Source organism: Glandiceps talaboti, chromosome 23 (assembly GCF_964340395.1).
Source record: "Glandiceps talaboti chromosome 23, keGlaTala1.1, whole genome shotgun sequence".
NCBI classification, from domain to species: domain Eukaryota; kingdom Metazoa; phylum Hemichordata; class Enteropneusta; family Spengelidae; genus Glandiceps; species Glandiceps talaboti.
Genome location: NC_135571.1, coordinates 3,940,824 through 3,962,952, shown reverse-complemented (window position 1 = coordinate 3,962,952; position 22,129 = coordinate 3,940,824). Strand labels below are relative to the sequence as shown.

At 36.0% G+C, this 22,129-nt stretch overlaps 1 protein-coding gene across 1 annotated transcript; it reads left to right on the top strand.

Moving 5' to 3' along the window:
• Positions 1 to 5,507: 5,507 nt before the first annotated feature.
• Positions 5,508 to 22,010, top strand: LOC144452957 (ras-related and estrogen-regulated growth inhibitor-like). Its single transcript, XM_078144193.1, has 6 exons — positions 5,508 to 5,644; positions 14,214 to 14,407; positions 15,316 to 15,504; positions 17,948 to 18,004; positions 18,908 to 18,987; positions 19,513 to 22,010. The coding sequence occupies exons 3-6, from the start codon at positions 15,402 to 15,404 to the stop codon at positions 20,008 to 20,010; spliced, it is 738 nt and encodes a 245-aa protein (XP_078000319.1). The 5' UTR covers positions 5,508 to 5,644; positions 14,214 to 14,407; positions 15,316 to 15,401; the 3' UTR covers positions 20,011 to 22,010.
• The last annotated feature ends 119 nt before the right edge of the window (positions 22,011 to 22,129 follow it).

The following is a 22,129-nucleotide window of genomic DNA, read 5'->3' as shown; positions in this document are numbered from 1 at the left end:
CAATACATAGAGACTTCATTTAAGTGTCTACCCCATATTATTAGATACAAGATATCTTATGATACATTGACCGTTGTCCTTGACTTTCAGGGTCATTTTTCAAAATCTTTTAATTTCTTGCATATCACATGAAATCAGTGGTGTTAATTTGTGTTCATTTTCTTTTAAATCATTTTCACAATGGGAGATACTATACTAGGAGCTTGTGTCAATGTTTACTGAATCATGGCCATTTTGCTGCTAAACAAACATAAATTTTTATTGCATAACTCAAAACTATATTACATAGAGACTTCATTCAAATGCCTACCCCTACATAATTAGACCTTTGACCTGAACTTTGACCTTCAGGGTCACTTAACAAAATCTGTTAATTTGCTGCATATCACATGCAATTAATGGTATTCTTTTAGTCACATGCAAGTAACTACATTAAGGACCCTGTCTTCTACGAAGACTTGTTTCATATTGTATCTCACAAAGAACAGAATCACCCAGTTATCGATTTGCTAATCAGAGGTACATACTATGTAACGACATCTTGCGAGCCACCATAATAAACATCAGGTATTTTTAGGGAGTCTTTAGTAATTACAATTCTGCGATTCCGTCGTACTAAAAAGTGGCCCACTCTCAACTTTCTTTCTCTAAAACATGGCCCTCCCCTGTTATAAAGTAATCCAAAACATGAGTTAAAAAGCTGTCAGAAATGGAAAAGGACACGATTCCCAGAATCAAGGGTAAGTACCAATGAATCAGATGCTAACATGGTGGCAGCGGTGGGATTAATCCCACCGCTGCCACCATGTTAGCATCTGATTCATCGGTTATTTCCCACTACTGCCACACCATGTGAATGTGCGTGGAGGTACTACAATAATCAATACCTGTTTTAAGAACTCATTGGCTGAGCTGAAAGCCTCATACTCCCAAAGATTATATTAGCACACTCCAGCCATCGACAGGATCGAGATTAAAATCATCGCAATATTATCCCCAGCATCTTTAAATACCCAACTGTTCCCATTTTACTCCTGTGAGACCCACTTCTCACCCTCTTCTCACATCACAACTAAGAGTTAATTGACTACATGATTGTCAGCAGCGATTTGAATGATATGGGCTGATATTGTGGTACCTAACCCCAACCCTAACTTTAACCCTAACCCTAACTCAAAAGTCAGAAATTGGATTTGGAACCGGTGGCAGCGATGGGATGACGCTAAAACCTCAAAATATTGCAAGTAAGACAATAAAATGAGTCAAAATAAAATGTGACCCTCTAGCTCCCCTAATTCAATTTTCGAAAACATGACTCTTCCCTGACAGCCAATTTGTAAAGAGTGATCCACCCCCTAATTCCCCCTGTAAATAATGAAGACTCTCTTACTACCGAGTACTTTCTCACACCAATCATAGGGGAGCCTGCAGTAAATTACAAAGGGGAGGGCCGGGAGAAATTAAGTATGGTACGTGGCATGAAATATAACCTTCCCCCCTAGTCCGTTGTGCTAATAAAAAGTGACCCTCCCACCATTTTCCTTTCTCTAAAATATAACATTCCCCCTGTTCGAATATTTCAATGAAAAACATTTTTAAACACCGCCTTCCTGTGGCATATTTATTAGTCTAAGAGCTCAAGGATAGTAGTCAGGAGGTCCTGTGTTCGAATTTATTTGTAGTAAGATCAATCCCACCACATCCATAGTTTTAAAGGGATTTGTCGTTTCCAACTATTACCACCACAGTGAATTCGAATGGGTATTTGTATTTATAAATCAATGTCTGTTTTTGGGTCTAATTGGCTGAGCTGAAGGCCAGAACTCCCAAAGACTAGATGAGCGTACAACTGACAACCTCAGGACGGAGTTCAACATCTCCACTCCACAACATTATCCCCAATACTTGGAACGCAATTACTGTTGGCTTCCCTAAAGTCGTTATTTTTGTATCTTTTAGAATACTTAGACATAGGCCCTACTAATAAAGTAATGCCAAAATTACTGATGAAAAGTAGTTACATTTAAAAACATTCGGTGAAATTCAAAATCAGTTCTGTATTTTTAGGTGCGTCTGATCTGAGGATTAATATCCGGGAGTTTTAGGAACGAGTCTTAACTGGACTACGAAAGTAGCCTTGGGAGACATATTTATAGTCTAATAATACAAACTAACAATTAGTCCACTAAGGCTAACAACGTGTTACCTTGGAAGGTACAGAATCATCAACACTTATATACAATTTAATGATTTCGGGACATTTTTAGATGTATGTAGTTGTAAACAACTGTCACTGTTATCTCCCAGTATACGTTCAATATTGGAAGTCCTCAAAATGTGACGAATATTATTTTTAAAAGTATAAATATTTTGAAGTCCTCAAAATATCACGAAAGTCATTGAAACGCCACTCAACCGTGAATACCAATATCAACATCATATGTTACACCACTAGTTTGAGTTGATCTACATAACAAAGGCACAGCTATCACCCACTTGTGTAATCGACCACATCGAACAACAATAATTGTTGTGTTTGTCTTTACAGTAATAAACCGAATGCTCGGCTTCCATAGTCATAAAATTTTAGAAAATAAAATAAATATAAACGACCCTTTTGCATATGATATAAATCTACACAATTGACTTACACTTTGAAGTGTGAGAAACTGACGTAAATGATGTCATCATAGATACCATCACCATGGATACAGCATTACAATTATGCCAATAGTGTTGGTTGTCAACTTCGAGGTGTGAACCAATTTTCAACTTGATGTATAAACATCATGGCGGAATAGAATGTCATATGGAAAAGAAAGATCAAACCACAAATGAAAGGTGACGCAAGATTATGAAACAGTACCTTTGACATTTTCGAAATGTTTTGTTGTGTAACTATTCTTTGTAGGAATACCACAGTCCCAACATCATGTCCAGAGAGAGAAAAATGCACGCTGAATATCTTCTACGCAACGTGACTTTTTCAAGATTTCTGTTAACTATGTGTTGGGAAATGCTGACTGGTCATTAAATTAGATACTAAAATTTGAAACATGTACAGGGAATATTAATAGCAAGTGTTGTGAACAAAATTCACTCTCTCGGCATATGGAGGTTTAGATTGGTTATACCATGTATGTATGTATGTATGTATGTATGTATGTATGTATGTATGTATGTATGTATGTATGTATGTATGTATGTATGTATGTGTGTGTATGTGTGTATGTGTGTGTGTATGTGTGTATGTGTGTATGTGTGTATGTATGTATGTGTGTATGTATGTATGTATGTATGTATGTATGTATGTATGTATGTATGTATGTACCATAATATAGTCTTAACCAGTGGAGATTAACTTTACCAGTAGGGTCTTTCGTGTAGGGTAACTAATAACAGATGCCAATTTACATTTGTCTAGAGGCTAACAGTCTTCTAAAATTGTCATCCAACTTCCAAATTCTTTAACGATAGTTCAAATGGGTAGCCTCTAGACTAGATTTACATTCGTGAACTGTATTTGATAACAAAGAGTTGTCATAGTCTAGTTTTTTTTATATGTGTTACGATTGTAGATGCATTAGGTTATAATTCATTGCATCAAGACTCATTTTTTGCCATGCCAACTTAGTTTTATAAGAATATAAGCTCATTTCTCCATTTCCTCAACTCTACGTCTAGGGAATTTTAGGTTATCGTTTGCCATATGTTATGCAAGGTGTTACTTACATTATGTACTTACGGATTACTGTAATTAGAGTTCAGAGGTAAAAACGTGGTGAAAAGACGCACTGATTACGATTTTTACGCTATAATCCTTCTTACTAGATGGTAAAAACAGCTTACAGCCCTTATTTGTCACTCTGAAGCGGGATGTAACCTTTATTTGTATGGTATATTCATTTGCTTGATCATGACTGTCTCGTGACATTTGTGAAATTTTTCTAATATTGCTGCCTTTCGAACACTACTCTACTATATGAATCGACAACGACATGTGATCGAGTCGTGGCGCGATGGTCAGGCCATTTTGAGATGCACGAACAACGCCGAAACTTTCCAGTGTGTTCCGAGGTCAGCGTATTTTACAAAGGTCGTGTGACAGACAAAAGCTTTTGCAAATGTGATGAATTAATATTTAATAGGTTGATAGTGTTTGGTAAAAACAGCATAAGGACATCTCTTAATTGAATTTAACATTCTTTGTGTCAAATTACAATATTAATGAACTTGTCAATTTGATAGTGTGAGTGTGAGTGGCTCTGCCCTGAACACAACTTCAGAATTTTATTTGCTCATGCGAAATAAACAGAGCTCAGAGCTCAAGAAACCATCTGACTGATGAAGTGAAGGTGTATCTTTTATAGCTGTTATCAGCTATTCACTAAGTATACACATAAGGTTCTAATTGCTCAGTCACACTTAGAGCCCACGTGTAAACAGTCGTTGTAAAGCTTATGGTTAAAAAGGAGCTCCTAAGCACAACGAGCTGTACACTACATTTTAAAAAATGAAAATATATGTATGCTTCAAGTTTTACAACTACCGACATCACACCGTGGACGAATGATTCCTGTTACAAACAGGGAAAGTATATTCCTAGATTATGCTACTTTTTCTACTTTATAAATTAAATTAATGTAAGACTTGAATCCGGTAATATGTGGTATGGTGTTTGAATACTTGTATTTATAAATGAAATAGCGACCAATAAGATAAAATGAAATTGAAAAAAAAAGAGTTTCTTTGTTACAGTTACCAAGAATACAATTGATTGTATCAATAGTTAATTAATATGTATATTTAATTTGAACCAATGGACTTAAAATTTTGTCTTGAAAGGTGTAGTTAGAGGTTGGCGCCTACTACAGCAATTTCTCACAATTGTGCCTTGTGCAAACTCTATATAGCCTCAGACTACTATGTCGAAAATGCTACTACTGGCTCTAACTATGTGACCTTACACAGTGGGCACAAACCAAAGTTGAAGCACGGAGACATGAGTCACTTTTTTCATTGTATCGTTTCGCTGATTATTACATTTTCTGTCACTCACTCTTTTCAATTTCGATTTGACCTCTGACCTCATTATGGGTCTTTTAGTACTGTCTCAACAAACTTGTCAAATAATCCAATTGATATTAGAATATATAAGGTTTCTTTTCATTGATCAATTGCCTTGATAATTATCTTAGTGTTAATCAAATTCATAATATGGCACTGCTCTGCAAGTTTCACGGTGACAAAGTGTTCACCTTTTCAATACCATATCCTGTTCACGGTGATCACAAAAAACTTGGACTTGGGCAGACATGCAAATTCTTCCGCCGGGTTCTTCCGTAGGTGTTGTAACATCAGCTTATTGTTGTCAATTTTTCGTGTCTGTAACATGAATAATTGCTTTATAAGGTTCAATCTGAAATGATCTATGTGTACGTGGGAGGCTACTCGATCCGTGCACCTTTCAGACGAGTTCATTCAACTGTTCAATTATGTAGGCTTCCTGGGGCGTCTTGCTTGTTCAACAGTATAAACACTAGCCAAGCCTAGTGAAATGTCCTGCTTGCGTCGAAGAAGCAATGGAAGGAGTTAGTTGAGACGTGGATGAGAACAGTTGAAAATTGGCGTAGACGTAGAACAGGTAGTGTAACTTGGGAAATTCGTGTAGCGATGGTAGATAGTCATAAGTTTGTCTTGGGAATTGGTCAGTTACCTGACCAAACGTTAATTACTACGTACATTCGTACTATTGTCTATTTAGTTTCGGCTAGGGAATTCGAAGGTTGTTTTTTAAAAAACTGATTAATGTGTATATAACAATAATAAGATACATAATTTCATACCAGACTCAGGAGACTTACACCTGACAATGAAGGTATACAATTCAACCATGGCAATATACAAGCATCACTGAAAAAAAAAATTGTAGAAGCCTTATTAACAATTTGAATGAATCTACCTATAACAAAGCTCCAAGGTGGTCCTGTATTACATCAAATGGACTAATTGTGCAAAATATAACTGATTTTGGATGGTAAACATACACCATGTACGCAGACGTAGACTAGGGGATGAGAGTGCTACTGTTATAGATATTTACCGTCGAATGAATACACTCGGCAAAACATTTAAATCTCTGAGTCCAATTCGTATGTTAAAAAGAACAGTCCTTAACATAGCTCTGTTTTACATTTAAGCAATCGGTGTGTATTTACTATGGTTAATTTAAATGTTACGTTGATGACGTAGTGTGAGATCTTAAGCTTTACAGAAATTGAATATAAGATATTTTATTCAAAATTTTATAGGCAAGGCTATGCCGTCATAACCACACATCGGGCATTGCGCAACCACCAAGGTGTGTTATTTGTGTTTTTGCGTTCTTTGTTTTTTAATACTGCGATACGGGTAGACGGGTCAGGTCTTAAAATGACAGATTTATAATATTTTTTATATGGTGTCATGAATTTGGAGTATGTATTGTTTGATGTGGCAGGTATATATGGGCGTTACTGGATGAACGCTAGTGTACAGTACAGTAGAAATTATAATTGCGTTCAGTTTCGATGACCAATTGATAAAAGTCACATTTGATCAAGAAACACCAACACTTACCTGAGACACATATGTCCCATTACTGTAAATTATAAACCGTGATGGGTATGGAAGTGTAACCAGACATATGCGATAAACAGTGAATGCGAAATTCACATAACCAGCTAAAGTGTACAGTATAGATCGTATTGCACCCACCCACCCACTGTGGTTTATTGCATACTCTAAGTTTTGTTGACGCTTCTCGAATGTGGCTTTCGGTCAACACTACAATTGATCATCAAAACTGAACGCAATGATGATTTCCTCTGTACTTACACGTACACAGTTTTAACTTATACCTGCGACTATACTTGTTAAAGTCTAGAATTCTATAGTGCTATGAACTTAAGCTTAACTTATAACATCATGAGACTTCAGTGGTCGCTGTACATGTATAACTACATAAAATATGCCATGGTAAACTCTGATAACCATAATTACTGTTGTTACATCTGTAGATTACACACATGGGTGATGCTATGATTTGATTATGTAGATATAATCACCCTGTAATCAAGATAGTGTAAACACTTAATGAAATTGAACAGTTCACCAATTGAGGAAAGCTTGCTATCAGAGACACCCCTACTGTGCGTGTACTTACATCAATGTTCATAGATAGCTTATACAACATGTCTTAATTTTAGTTTTTGTCTGTGTTTGCTTCACTATAGTTTACCTGCCATTGCTGTACATGGCACACTTACAGGCATATCTCTAGTAATATGTTGATCTGTCTGACGTCAGTGAAATGAGGTGTCGTCTGCTGATATTATATTCTAACACGGATAAAAATGTATGTGTGACTATGGATCTATTAATATATTCAGATAATAGATCCATGGTGTGACACACAGGTTTGACAATGGTGAGAGAAATGAAAGGTGATGATAACCCACAATAGCTTATGGGGTTCACATTTTTTACTCGAAAACATCTATTTTAGCAATCGACTACTGCCCAGGGTGCTTGGTCTGCACAGTCGCTGTTCAAAATTACTAACTCAGTCATTACCAACATTCTGTCATTTAAATTTCGTTGGTCCTCGGATCCGCAAAGAAATTTAATTTTTCTGTCTAATCTCATTGAAAAAAATCTGTAGGACGAGAGACAAACACATTTTTTTACTGGCCTAAAAGGTAACCTTACAAATTTACCATACAGACAGAAAATGAACTCCGAAATATCCCGGCTTTTTAGACCAATCACACATGATTAAATAAAATCGATCGTTTCATACAGCATTCATCATACAAACGTACAAACAACGTCCTCCTGTACATAAGTTCCTGGTTAAAAATACACAATTTTCACACTCGCTCTGCTGTATGTCTGTCTCTATCTCGCTCGAGCTCTGTCTTTCTCTGTCTATCTATCTGTCTGTCTGTCTGTCTGTCTGTCTGTCTGTCTGTCTGTCTGTCTCTCTCTCTCTCTCTCTCTCTCTCTCTCTCTCTCTCTCTCTCTCTCTCTCTCTCTCTCTCTCTCTCTCTCTCTCTCTCTCTCTCCCTCCTTCAAAATTTGTGAAGGAAAAATACAGACAAATACTCTGACTCGCATGTTCTCAGATGATGCGGGCAGGGGATGAGAAACAAAACACTGTTTTCTTTGGTCATACCTGTACAATAATGTACACTATTCAGGCCCACTTATTCATTTTGAATGCAGTGAAATTCCAGATTGTTAATGGGTGTTAAGCATGACAGCAATACGTATTTCGATTCATTACAATTTACGTTATTTTGAATCGAAAACACGCATTTGTAAGACAATGTGATTTTCATTTCATTCCATTTCATTTCATTTCACGACTGATATAAACTAGTGGTTATACGTATATATTGTGATTTTTATTTGGAAAAAATGTATTTTGCACAAGCTTTATAAGCTTTTTACTCAAGTGAAAATACTTTTTTTTTTTAAATTCGATTAAACTACTTTAGTATAAAGTTAATGTCGATGCATACCTTCTATGAAATAACAATTTGTGTTCTGGCATTGTTAGAACTGTTATGCCATAGTAGGGAGTTCCTGAACATTTTTATACGTATAATAAATTACGTCATCGGGTGGTTTATAAGTTATATCCTAATACCAGGTTTGAGTTCAGTCAATTACAAGTAATGGTTAAGTATATATCAGTAAGTAGAATACTGTGAGTACCTTTTAATTGCAAGTGATGGTTAAGTATACATCAGTAAGTAGAATACTGTGAGTACCTTTTTAATATGTAGAAAAAAAATAGATATAAACACAGCGTGTATACCTTTAAGTTTACTGCCAAACTAATAACTAGATGTTTACCAAAAGCATCGACGTACACGTCATGGTAGACATCAACTAATCTATCATGTATTAATCATTTATTACGTTTTTATAATTTATTACAAACAATGACTCGGCATATCTTGTTTCACGTTGATTTTTCTAGTAGGAAGCCATGATAAATTGTTTTGTAAATAAAATCTAAAATAAATACCAAATCCTCATCCATGGCCACTTCAATAATAATAAGTGTGTTGAACAATTGACATGACATCTAAGGTTTGTAAACACTGTTTAAAAGCTGTACTCGATGATGCTTCCCTAATGTTAAAGGGTAAAGTTTTCTCGTCTAAATCAAACATTCTTATTTATTTGCCCCAAAAGATTTTTTGGCTCAAAAAATTACGTCATCGAAACATTCGAATAGTACTTCAAACGCGTTTAGAGTAACACTGCTTCGACTTTCAATCATAATTAATCCCTGGAGAGTAAAATATTGAAAAGTCTTGCAAACTTTTACAGCAAACACGAAGTATCGGACCATGTCTGCTTAATGACGGGGAGTTAAATTGATGCTCGGAACCTCTTTTACTATGTGAAATGACTGACCTGCTCCGTAACCCAGAACTTTAAGTGGTCATCGTGTGTATAGAAATAACGTGATTAGGGTCAGGGACTTTGGGTCTGAATTGGTACGCTGTAATAACACAGCTCTCGTCTAAGAAAACAAGTGAGACACTTAGCGAACCTTGAAAAGTTGGGCTTATCAATCTCGAATTAATCAGAGACACCCTACAGGTAGATGTTCCGGTGACAAAGTTTAGACAAAATGACTCCCATTATCCACGGCTAGAGTACTTATGATGTACTATCCTAAATGCCAAAAGGGCACTGTGTGAACACAAACTATTGTAAAGTTGTAATGTTAAATTATTTTGGCAGTTAGTCAAGCAGGCATAGATCAACCATGTTACACAAACAGAAGAAACACGACTCTGTGAGATATTTATGTCATTTATCATTTTACAAGTCAGATCAAAACATGGTTTGATAAATGAAGGGGTGAGACCCAAAGGACCTTGTGGCGAAATGAAATTTTGAAGAAGAAAAACACATTTGAGGCACCAGGGACTTCTGTAAGTGTTAGTCCCTGACTAAATTTTAAAAACTAAGGTAAAAAAGAATTCAAGTGACCCATAGACCCTCATGATTTTTCTTAATACCAGTCTGTATAGGATGCTAGGACGCTGTGTTGGGGCGCCTTGACTCGCCCTTGAGAGGATATAGGACGCCATGTGTTAGGGAGCCTTCGCTCGCCCCTGGGAGAATGATATGACTCCATATTGAGACGCCTTAGCTTCCCCAGGGTACGCTCCTGAGAGGATACCGTGTTGAGGGTACTTTGTCCCTTCTTTGAGAGGACGATAATGACGTCGACGCTACTGCTTGGGGAGCCTTGGGGTGCCTTGAGAGGACGATAAAGCGACACAGCGTATCATATAGACCATTATGCCAATGCACAGGTCAGCCTTTTCGGTGAGATGGCGGGAATATAGTAAACTATCGGAAAATGTCATCTTGGCCTTAGGAGAAATATATGCAAGGATTAGGGTCAAGGGTCATTGCCACCATGAAACAGCTCGCCGACATTAACATGTATGTACACTTCAGTATGGTCTCGATGTATACAATTTGACTGTCGAAGTAAAAGTCACATTTTAAAGCTCAATATTTATAACACTGGTGCAGACACATTTGAATGAGGTCTCTATCAAGCTTCCAGAGTTAGAGACAAAATATGCATTGGTACAACATATAATATGGCCACCATATAGAGTGAAGGAAGTGAACTGAAATGACTATACAATATCTCACATTTACACCAGATGAAAGGGGAGTGCTTTATGTAACTTATTAATGATTAAATGAGATATTTGACACATTCACTCACAACTACGGCAGTTGCAAATGCCCTTTGACACAACGTATTTAGTGCAGAGACTTGGCTATTTGCTTTGACGATCTTTGTTGTTGCTGCCAGAACAAGACCTTTCGAGCTAGTACAACTTGTACGTCGAGTCAGATACAACCAAGTGACAAGTCGCCAGCTTAGCTTTAATGGGCAACCTCTCCTTGGAAGGGACTAAATTGAACTATGGTCGGGAACTACAAAGTTTCTGGGTTAAAATGTTTATAAAATCATAGAAAACAAAATGGTTCTTTATATTTAATGACTTCCTAGAGTGGATTGGCGATTTATTCAACAAACAATGTCGGGGCATTAGGTATTAACTAAACAATATCTACAGTGCGATAGAATTACATGTACATACAAGTCCTCAACATAGCAACTTATATCAAATTTTAACAAAAAGTGGCAAAACTAACAATTTGAAGTTAACCTCGGTGTAGAAGCTGGAAGTAATTGAAGTTGTCGTCTGCGTGATCGGTTTCCCGCCAAGAATCTAGACACAGGTCGATATACTTTACTCCAATCCTACTTACGAGATGACATCTCGTGGAATCAAATATCTATTTATGTAGTAAACACGGTTGTCGTCTGTCTGGTGGCTTTCCCGCCAAAGACCCTCGGTGCAATTATGTATACTTTCTTGTAAAACCCAAGTACTCATGGAATCAAATTTCAGCTAAGATTTACTTGGTTTTTAGCAAAACCGATAATATTTACAATTTATGTTTGTATAATGCTGTACACCACGGGGCTTGAACACTTAACTACTCACAGCAAGATGAAAACAGGTCCTGACAAATTCCTTATCTAGATTTTGATCAACGCTGTCTCCCTTTTCTCTACAAGTTAAATCAATCAATCATCATCATCATCATCATCATAAAAGTAATAATATTTCTATGAGTTCCGTTTGAAGTGTACAAAAATACTCCGCCCCGAGAAGAACAAATGAAACAGACGCGAAACTAATAACATTGTGAAAAGTTTATCCTCGAATCTCGATTCCGACTACAATCGTTGTTTCCAGAAGGGAAAGAACCAGAGATATGTATGCATGCATGTATGTATGTATGTATGTATGTATGTATGTATGTATGTATGTATGCATGCATGCATGCATGTATGTATGTATGTATGTATGTATGTATATGTGTGTGTATGTGTGTTACGTATGTGTGTATGTATGTGTGTGTGTGTGTGTGTGTGTACGTGTGTGTGTGTATGTGTTTAACGTGCGTGAACTTGTGTATGAATAAATGTATTCGAGTGTGTAAATGTAAATTTTCGTAAAGTGATATGGAGGGATTAAAGAAAGTGGTAAACAAACTAATGCATTTCGCTTTAGGATTCAACGATGATATTGCGTGACAGTCAAACAAAACCCTGAATGACATTTTAGTAATAATCCTTTTTACGAAGTCGCACGTGTTGAATTTCAGCTTGACGTACTGTTTTAAGTACAAAGTGTCATGAGTGACGTAGCAGCGATACATTGACAAGCGCGCGAAGTTGTGAACTACGTAAAACAAAGGTCAGACCGTATATCAAAAGATCTATTGTTAGACTGTATTGTAAGGATGCTTATTTTCTCCAAGGTAACGAACATGTTTTTTTCTTATCAGCTACACTGGTATACCTATAGAAGAACTCAGAATACAATCTAGTCGTCACTGTCTATGATAAGTTACACATTAATCTACACATTGTATGACAACGTTGTAGATTTGATCATTTGTAAGAAAGTTGAAATATTCAAAGCTTAATATTTGTTGAACGTGAAAATTAGTATCGGTCATGTGTAACGTGTAATTAGTATAGTAACGGTAACGTGTACATAGCAACTGATAGTATGTACAATCTCCATAGCAACTAATACTATGTACAATATCCGTAGCAACTAATAGTATGTGCAATATCCGTAGTAACGAATATTATGTACAATATCCATAGCAACTAATAGTATGTGCAATATCTGTCGTAACGCATAGTATGTACAATATCCGTAGCATGTAATAGTATGTACAATATCCGTAGCAACTAATAGTATGTACAATATCCGTAGCAACTGATAGTATGTGCAATATCCGTAGCAACTGATAGTATGTACATTATCCGTAGCAACTGATAGTATGTACATTATCCATAGCAACTAATACTATGTACAATATCCGTAGCAACTAATAGTGTGTGCAATATCCGTAGTAACGAATAGTATCTACAATATCCGTAGCAACTGATAGTATGTACAATATCCATAGCAACTAATATATACAATGACTGAATCATAATATCATACAGCATGCACAGTATTGAATCAACAGTGGGTAAACACATTTGTGTAGATGTGAACACAGTAAGCTTATAAGTACTCCGTCATATTAATTTTTGGGTCCGCACCGAAAAACAAGCTCCCCCAAGGAATTACGATTCACCTTATTACTATATACTACTAATAAAATAGACCTCTATTTGACAATCATTGGAATTTTAACAATTTTCAGTTAACTAATATATTGTTGGTTTTCTGGTTGAAAAATGATACTCCAGTTACAACTAGTGTAGTTTTTAGTAGCACCGTTTACAAGTTTATGTTTTATAAATGTTCTCACTTTTCTAGTGTTGATCATTATTTGCTTTTCTATATTGCATTTTAAATAAGTTTACAAAGTTATGTATGTATGTTGTGTTTTGATTTGCATTTGCATTTGATGTCACCGTGACGTCACTGCAATTTATCTTGGGAGCGCAAATTAAATATTACATTATATTTTCCGAATATTTGTCTTCTTTAAACCTAGTATTGAGTGAACTTGTCGTTAAAAGACGTCAGATTAGGGGAACACTGAGAGACGAGCACGCATAGGTCGCGCGCATTTTCCGGCTGAATCAAACGAGAAAAATAGGGGAATACGTATACTATGCCTTCTCAAGGCTCAGTTATGAAAAAGTGGGAAATTTAATGTTGACTTTGAACTTTTTGACTCGTCACGTAGAATAAATTATGACGGAGACGCGGGTTGTCCCGAGTCGTAACGTAGAACAACCAGGGTATAAAAAACAATATTTTTTCAACGTGTTCAATTTTGGCTTTGTATGTTCTTTTGTATCTTATAAGTCGCTCACTGTATACGAGTCGCTCACATGTTGCTAAGCGTGAGATTATAAAACTAAAGCTCAGAGAGGCCATGATAGGTTCTATCGAATTACTCTTTTATATGTTATATGAATTCACTTCACGTCAAATAACAAACAGCCTTCAATATCATAAAACAAATATTACCATTCTGATTACTACTCCGTTGTATTTACGTTCAATTTCAACTATATCATCTTGTAATATATAATTTTAAATTGCATTACATTTCCCTTCTCTTGCCAGGATAATAAACAGCGCATGCGCAAGTGGGCGGACTGTCAAAGTCGATCATCATTGGTCGGAAGAAAACTTGAAAGAGTATATGAGTCGATAGAAGAGTGAAAGTGAAGTAATACCAGAAGTCTTCGACGTCACTAAAATCACAGTCTCTGCTCTCCTTGTTTCCACTTTGCCGACTTTGGTCACTCTCGTTCGAGGTAAGTGCATATGTTCATTTTTGTATGTGTGTGCATCTTTGTGTGCTTGTCTGTCCATGTATGTATGTCTGTCTATCTATAAGCCACAGTGTGTGTAACCGTGTGTATTATCTTATCATTGCTAGTATCGTTTCTACTACTCAGTCAGCAAAACAAACTTTGTAATCATTGTCCAAAAGATTCACGACGTTGCGAAGTATAATTCGTAATGTAAATAACGTGTAATGATTACCAGGACTTTGCTTACTGTATTATATATCGTATTCACTGAGTCCATTTCCATTAATTCGCTAGTAATAACACTTGTAATAGCTGGGGGAATTTCCCACAAATTACAGAAAACTGACGCAATGATCTATGTAATTGAAGTAGTTGCTATATAAAAAACAACCTGTAATTCATCTATCATTACTTGTTATCTGAGGCAAAGACTGTTGATAACTAACGTGATTCGCTATTAATTTGAACAATTAATTAAGGCATCGAAGTAATGGGTAAGTTTGGTGGATTCTTTTAAATTCCCCATTAATTGAATAATTTACCTTGGTGAATACAATGTGTATAACTGTCCATAGTTAGGTTGATTTTCGTGTCGTGTGCTATCGATCCTGTACGGCTTCATATCTATGTCTATTATGCCGTTTCAAACGACAAACGAGCCATTTGAAGCTAGGCAGGGCTGAGTTGTCGCTCGTCAGATGTTCAGGCATTGCCGCCAATTAACAGATCGTTGGATTGACCAGTACTACTCGTAATATGAATTGTACGAAATTGAAACTTGTCTCATTCTACCATTTTAAAAATCTTTATATTCGAATTTGTTTATAAGTTTTTGATTTCCGTCGATATTTTTAGAGAGCTAGTAGTCTGTATCTTTGTCTAATAAGTATTTCTTTTATTCATTTTAGGTTTTTTCGAAGAAGGGAATCTGTCTCGAATTTTGCGACCTAAAAAGCAAACCCCAAACGCTGAAAAGAAACGCTCGCGATCCAAGATGCCAACAATGACGTCGTTTCAATTTGGAAGAAATCGTCGAAGCGTCACTCAAGGTAGACTTCGAATTGCAATCCTTGGGCAGTCAGCCGTCGGAAAAACTGGTGAGTACGAATCATTGAATATGAAATTAATATGTTACAATAATATATGTACGTATGTATTACATAGACTGTACTCAACTCTAGCCAGACAACAGAGACCAATATCAATATTATGTATAGAATACTCAAGAGCTGATTCATTAAATTAATATTATGGTACATGTAGTTTTTAACTCTGTTATGACAGTATACCTATCTACTTCCTACTACCTCCCTACCTCCAACGCATGCTTGCCTGCCTACCTACCTACATGTATGAATAAATGAATGGCGAATCGAATACGTATACATGCACAAGTGCATGCCCACGTGCGTGTGTGTGTGTGTGTGTGTGTGTGTGTGTGTGCGCGCGCGCGTGTGTGCGTGCGTGCGTATGTACGAACGAACGTAAGTACTTGCCCATACATACATACATACATACATACATACACACACACACACACATACATACACACACACACACGCATACACACACACATACATACATACATGCATGCATGCATGCATGCATACATGCATACATACATACATACATACATACATACATACATACATACATACATACATACATACATACATACATACATACATACATACATACATACATACATACATACATACATACATACATACATACATACATACCGGGATCCTTTTAGCAAACAGTGCTAATAAATATTGAACAATTAGTCCAGTCAAAATATCGGTGTCCCATCACTAATTGCAACAGATATGTCAGCATATCAGTGTATTCTAGACACGGAAAGGGCAACTATTCCTACTCTCAAATGTAACCATGGCAATGAAAGAAAATAGAACATTTATATAATACCTGTTTTATATATGGCATGTTAACATTTCATCGCCTGCGGTAATCAAGTGTCATCGATGTATATAAGACCAATGTTGCCATGGATACCAGACTAATTATGATACCGTGAACGTGGCGGTTTCGCACATAACAAACTCTGCTGAAGTCACGATACTTCGTTTGTGTTGTAGCCAGTCTAAACTGAGAAATTCGCCCATAGAAACCATATTTTGAAAATGTTTGTTTCTATTCGGTAACTAAGGTGACGTTTGAGAAATACGTAATTTGCGTCCCAGTTTCAGTAAACACATTCTGTACCAAAATACTAAACACACATTAAAAAAATCTTGTTTTTCGGCCCTTGCTTGTGAAAATGACGCAGGTAGCTAAGGATGTATGTACACATGAAATTGACGAAATATGACAACTATGAATAACACATACAGGATTGTTGTTTTCAACTACTCTTAAAACTTCAACACAGTTTTAGCATTGTGTCGTCCATTCTTTGTCAGTCTACTCTATACTTTATACGTGGATATAGTGACTAGCAATATGTCGACTAGACACGACACGGTTCAGTCACAAACGTGCCTTAAATACACCTGCGCGCTTCTCTTTTCTGTTTAGAGAGATTTTGTGCCACCCTTTGGGATGCGTTTTCTAGCCATTTGGTCTAAAATGTGGTCTGTTTGCATTATTTCCGATTTTGCTTGGTCTAAAATATGGTCCATTTTCCTTTAACAAATCATAACTACCATTAATTGCCCCAAAATGTTGCCTCCTAAGGAAAATGCATTTTGGTCTATATTTTAAAAACCTGTAATGGTCTAAAATGCGGTATTGGTGTGGTTTTAAATAGAATGCGATATGATTCATATACTAGTAGTTTCGAAGAATTCTATTCCAAGTGCATTATTTTATCATTTGGGTATGCCCTAATGATATCATATACTATATTTAGATACGATACCAAGAATTAACCAGATTAATAGGCCGGATGTAATCTAATCAGTTAATATAATTATCTGCTACTTGCAGACAAATAATTCTGCATCTGATAGGCACGTATACGTACATACAGCTCTTTACAGGTCACGCTAGATCGTCTCTCCCTCTGTTTATTTGATATAACCATGCAGACACCAATAAGAAACTGTACATGGAACGACAACTCTCACTGGGTATATATTTGAGATTTTTCTTTCATCATAACTCTACTATGTTTAACTATTTGAAAATGTAATGTGACACAATATATACATATAAATTGAAGCAGTGCAGAAAGTCTTAACATTTTGTCATTTTAGTTTGTACGTATAACAACAAAGTTTTTACTTACTTTGGTGTTTTTTGCAGTTTATTCAGTCACAAACGCGAAATTGGTCTAAGTTGTTGTCTTTTTCAAATAAAAAAAAACATAACAGCGTTGTTTTCATTAAAAATCCCAAATAAATACCCATTTGACATCCATATAAATAAGATTGAATGTAAATGAAGATATATCTAAAGCGATCAATTCGTACATTTCATTTCGTAGTAATGATGTTAAGGGGGTCGGGTTTTGAAACACTTTGTTGCAATTAGTAAACTTGTCTAAATCTGTTATTTCTTTTTTTTTTTACTTCACAGCTCTCGCCGTTCGTTTCATTACTAAGAGGTTTATAGGAGACTATGATCCTACTTTAGGTGAGTATCTGAGATTATCTTACATAAGGAGATACTGACAACCTAATTAGAACGGTTAGGTCATCAAAAGTGGAGTATTTGCTCAACGTATGTTGTGTGCTCGTTCAGGAGAATAGAAGCTAAAATACAAAACATCTTATTTTAATAAGTCACGTGACAGAACCACTAGAATTGGTTAGAGTTGAATATCAATCCAGATTTATTAGCTTTCCTTTAAAACGTTCATTGAAACTTTTTATCCAAAAAACCACGATGGTAAGCTAGTTAGCTCGCTCGTTACTTAGTTAGTTAGTTAGTCAATCAGTCAGTCAGTCAGTCAGTCAGTCAGTCAGTCAGTCAGTTACTCACGCAGTCACTCAGTTTATTCGTTTTTTCATCTCCATATTCAAAATCACCAAAGTATATCGTCTCTAAACTCCAAACGTGTACATTTGGCAATTAAAAAAAAATATAAGGTACGTCGTGACGGCGCGCCATCACACATCAATCAACCCATTTCACAGATAGAACAGGCCGGTGAGGGTGGAACGACACAGCGTAATTAAGCTTACAGTATACACAGATCTCAGTGACGCTCAAACCTCCATTTTGGATTTAGCTAATCTGCATAGTTGCAATCAACGTTAATCAATTACAGTTATTAAAAATCTCTGAATATTCATCAAAATCATTGAGTGACAAAATAATGCTAATTTTCAGGCAATTTAATGCATGTAACATACGCGATTGTGGAAAAGATAGGATTATAACTAAGTTATCAAAAATGTACGTCTAAGTGTAAGTTTTTTCCCTCCACTGTCTATATTAAAAGTTACACCCACTAAAATTGCACATGTTGCCATGGTTACAATAGCCATGGTTTTAATCTAACCACGTATCTGTTTGTTCTCTCTCTATCTACAGAAACAACTTATCAATTCCGTACATTCATTGATGGTGACCCAGCTCCTGTAGATTTTGAAATACTTGACACTGCCGGACAGGTATGGTTATTTTACAATTGTCGACATTACGTCATCAAGAACAGACACGTACTTTCTTATCGTTGCCATAGTAACAACGAAGACCACCGTGAATCCCGGGGGAGGGTACTCACATAATAAGGGTATTAACACACGTGTATGTACCGTGTTTTGACACCCCTCCCCCCACCAGAAGTTTGCAATGCGTGTCAATAAATGTTCTATATAGAACCTTTAGGGTTCATGATCAATCGTTCAATATAGGATAAATGTCTAACTTCTTATAGTTATGCCTCAGACCCCCCCCCCCCAACTAATCAAATCGGCCAAATTTGAAGTTTGTTTCAGACAGCATAATCAATTTCAAATCAGTATGTAGTAGTATGTAGTGCTATGAATACAAAGCCAGTATGTAGTGACGAAAATAGTGTTCTTTTGTTGACACTCCAATGTATTTTAGTACGGCCATGTATTTACTATAGCGAACATTCTTCACATACGTATATACATGTAATTAATTGTTTTTATTATATTTTATTTCCACAGGAAGAAAATGTATGTATTACTGAATCACAGATAAAGTGGGCGGATGCTTTTATTATTGTGTATTCTGTTACTGATAAATGCAGTTTCGATGAAGTCCTTCGGATGAAATTTCTCATCAATCGCGTGAAGGGAAGTGAAACGCCGGTCCTTATCATCGGTAACAAAGTTGATCTCACCTACGACAGGATGATACCGAAAACAGAGGGCGAGAAGCTTGCACGAACCCTGAGCTGTTCGTTCTGTGAACTTTCGGTGAGAGAAAGCTATGAGGATGTGAGGGACGCTTTTATCAAACTATACAATGACGTCAAAAACTGCAAAATACAACGACATTCACCTAAGCTGTTCTTACGAAGCAGGAGTTCAGCACACATCAAAGTGCCTCCTGTTGAACACAACGAAACACCACGGCCACGGGAGAGGAGTATGAGCGTCGTAGGGATGTCACAATCGCTCAGTTTACGCCGACCCTTCATTGAGCTGGACAAAGAGAGTTGAATGAATAGCGCCACCAAGTGAAGAAAATTACAATTTTCGCTGTTCGCTGTAAAATGGGTGTACACAGTTTGACAGGAACGAGTCCTGAACAAGGGAACTCAAAAGAAAGAGTAAATTTGATATTTATCTTGCAAAAAAGAGCAAAACAAATGTGAGAGACAAGAATCCTTTTTTTTCAAATGTAAATCTTTTAAACTCTTTAAGACTGTTTAAAACAGAGTTACATATTAGTAAAGTTTATTTATTTCATTAAAAGGAACTTCTTTGAGTCAGCGAAGTGAAAGCTCTATCTGTTCTGTAAAATATCAAGTTCAAAAACGCCCCTTGCATAAAAGAACAAGTTCAGTAGACTATTTATATACCGCCATGTTATCAACACAAAAAGGTGTACAGTGTTTACATGATTCGGGTACCTTCGACCCAATTATTCTGCATCGGAACATTTTCAACTTAAAAATTGAAGAAAAGGTGCAGATAAAAATAAATTGACAAACATATATTTTATGAAAATTATATTTATCTCTCATATGTTAAATTCTTAAGCGTCAGGTTTTTAGTTAATGAACTGTAGACAACGCTTTTCATTTATATATCTGTCGAAACGCTAAGCATTTGGTACTTCCTCTCGAACCGGAAGTGACGTTAAGCTTGAAACGAGGCTCTTCATGTTGCGCAGTTAGCGCAAGAAGCCAATAACCTCGTTCCAGAGCTGTTTTAATTTCGACAGTGGGTCATTTCGGATCTGAGTGTACATAGGTGATATTTAGTGTTTTTAGACGAGTATCACTTGAGAAGATGCCAACTTCAGATCTGTTTTCCACCTTTTTGATAAGTTGAAAGTCTTCAAAAGATTCTTAGAATCTGATTTCTACTCACAGTAGGAAATTTGTATTTATTCCACATAAAATTTAATACGGATTTTATTTCTTAACTATTTATTAGTCCGATATTCATTCAAAAGTGACAGTATCTATAAACTCCATATAAACATTGTTAATTCTTGCAATGGTGTGCTTGTCTCCTAGAATATGAATATATTGTTTTCTGCTGTCGATTTTAAACCTAAGGTGTGCAGTGGTCATAGCGAAATGTGGACTTTTACTTGGTGAATGCCCAACATGATTATGTACAGTTGTAGGTGACATGTTCTGATGCAAACTTGATTGTGAGCTTGTAAAGAAGTATATAAAGTCAGATTTTGTGCTCGCCGAAAGTCGAAGTAAGAGAATATTATACGAGTATTTGTTATCCAAGAGTATAGTCTAGAGGCTATCCTTGGCTTTGATTCTTCTTCCATGTCTAGAGAAATGAGGAGCTGAGTTGAAATTTCAAATTCAAATGAAGTCACTCACACAGCAACCAACATCATGCTTGTGTTAATTATTCACAGAATTCAGCCCAATGATAGGTTAGTGTTTATTGTGGGTAGTTACATTTGTCCAAATATGGTATATTTGTCATATCAGGATGCTACTTATACACTGTTTATGTCATTCTAATAGTTGAGGATCTACTCATTTGCAAGAACAACTTTTAGTTCATGATTTCTCTACTTCTCTAGCCGTGGAAGGAGAATGAAATCTGAAGATAGCCTCTAGGCTATCAGGAGTGTTTATACATAAAATTAGATTTGGCCTTTATAATAAATATAATCATAATAATATTAACGATAATATGAATAAAAACACTTGTAAAGGTTCATGGGCACTGAGCAACACAAAAAGCGATAAAAAAAACTAGTGGTGAATATTCATTAAGCCTTGAAATTGAATGGTGACTGCTTGTGTTTAATAATTTTTGAAATTGAAACTTTCAGTCAGTTAGACTATTTGTCAAAAGATTTGTACATCTCAAAGATTGTTATTTTTACACATGATTTAGAATCAATTGTAATAATTGCTATGGCAACGACTGACTACATCATTGTCAATGTAGTTTATTCAAGTTGTGAACTTGACAATGTTGATGGTGCAACTTATAAAGATTGATGGTCATCAAAATAAACAATGATAATATAGTTAATTAGATCACTTATATCTGTTTTTTGTTGATTGATTGGTTGGTTGGTTGATTGATTGATTGATTGGTTGATTGGCTGATTGATTGATTGATTGATTGA

Excerpts from the sequence above, each read along its gene's own strand:
- LOC144452957 (XM_078144193.1), top strand. The coding sequence starts at position 15,402 with ATGCCAACAATGACGTCGTTTCAATTTGGAAGAAATCGTCGAAGCGTC. Across the intron at positions 15,505-17,947 it reads GTCAGCCGTCGGAAAAACTG|CTCTCGCCGTTCGTTTCATT; the intron begins GTGAGTACGAAT and ends TTTACTTCACAG. Across the intron at positions 18,005-18,907 it reads AGACTATGATCCTACTTTAG|AAACAACTTATCAATTCCGT; the intron begins GTGAGTATCTGA and ends CTCTATCTACAG.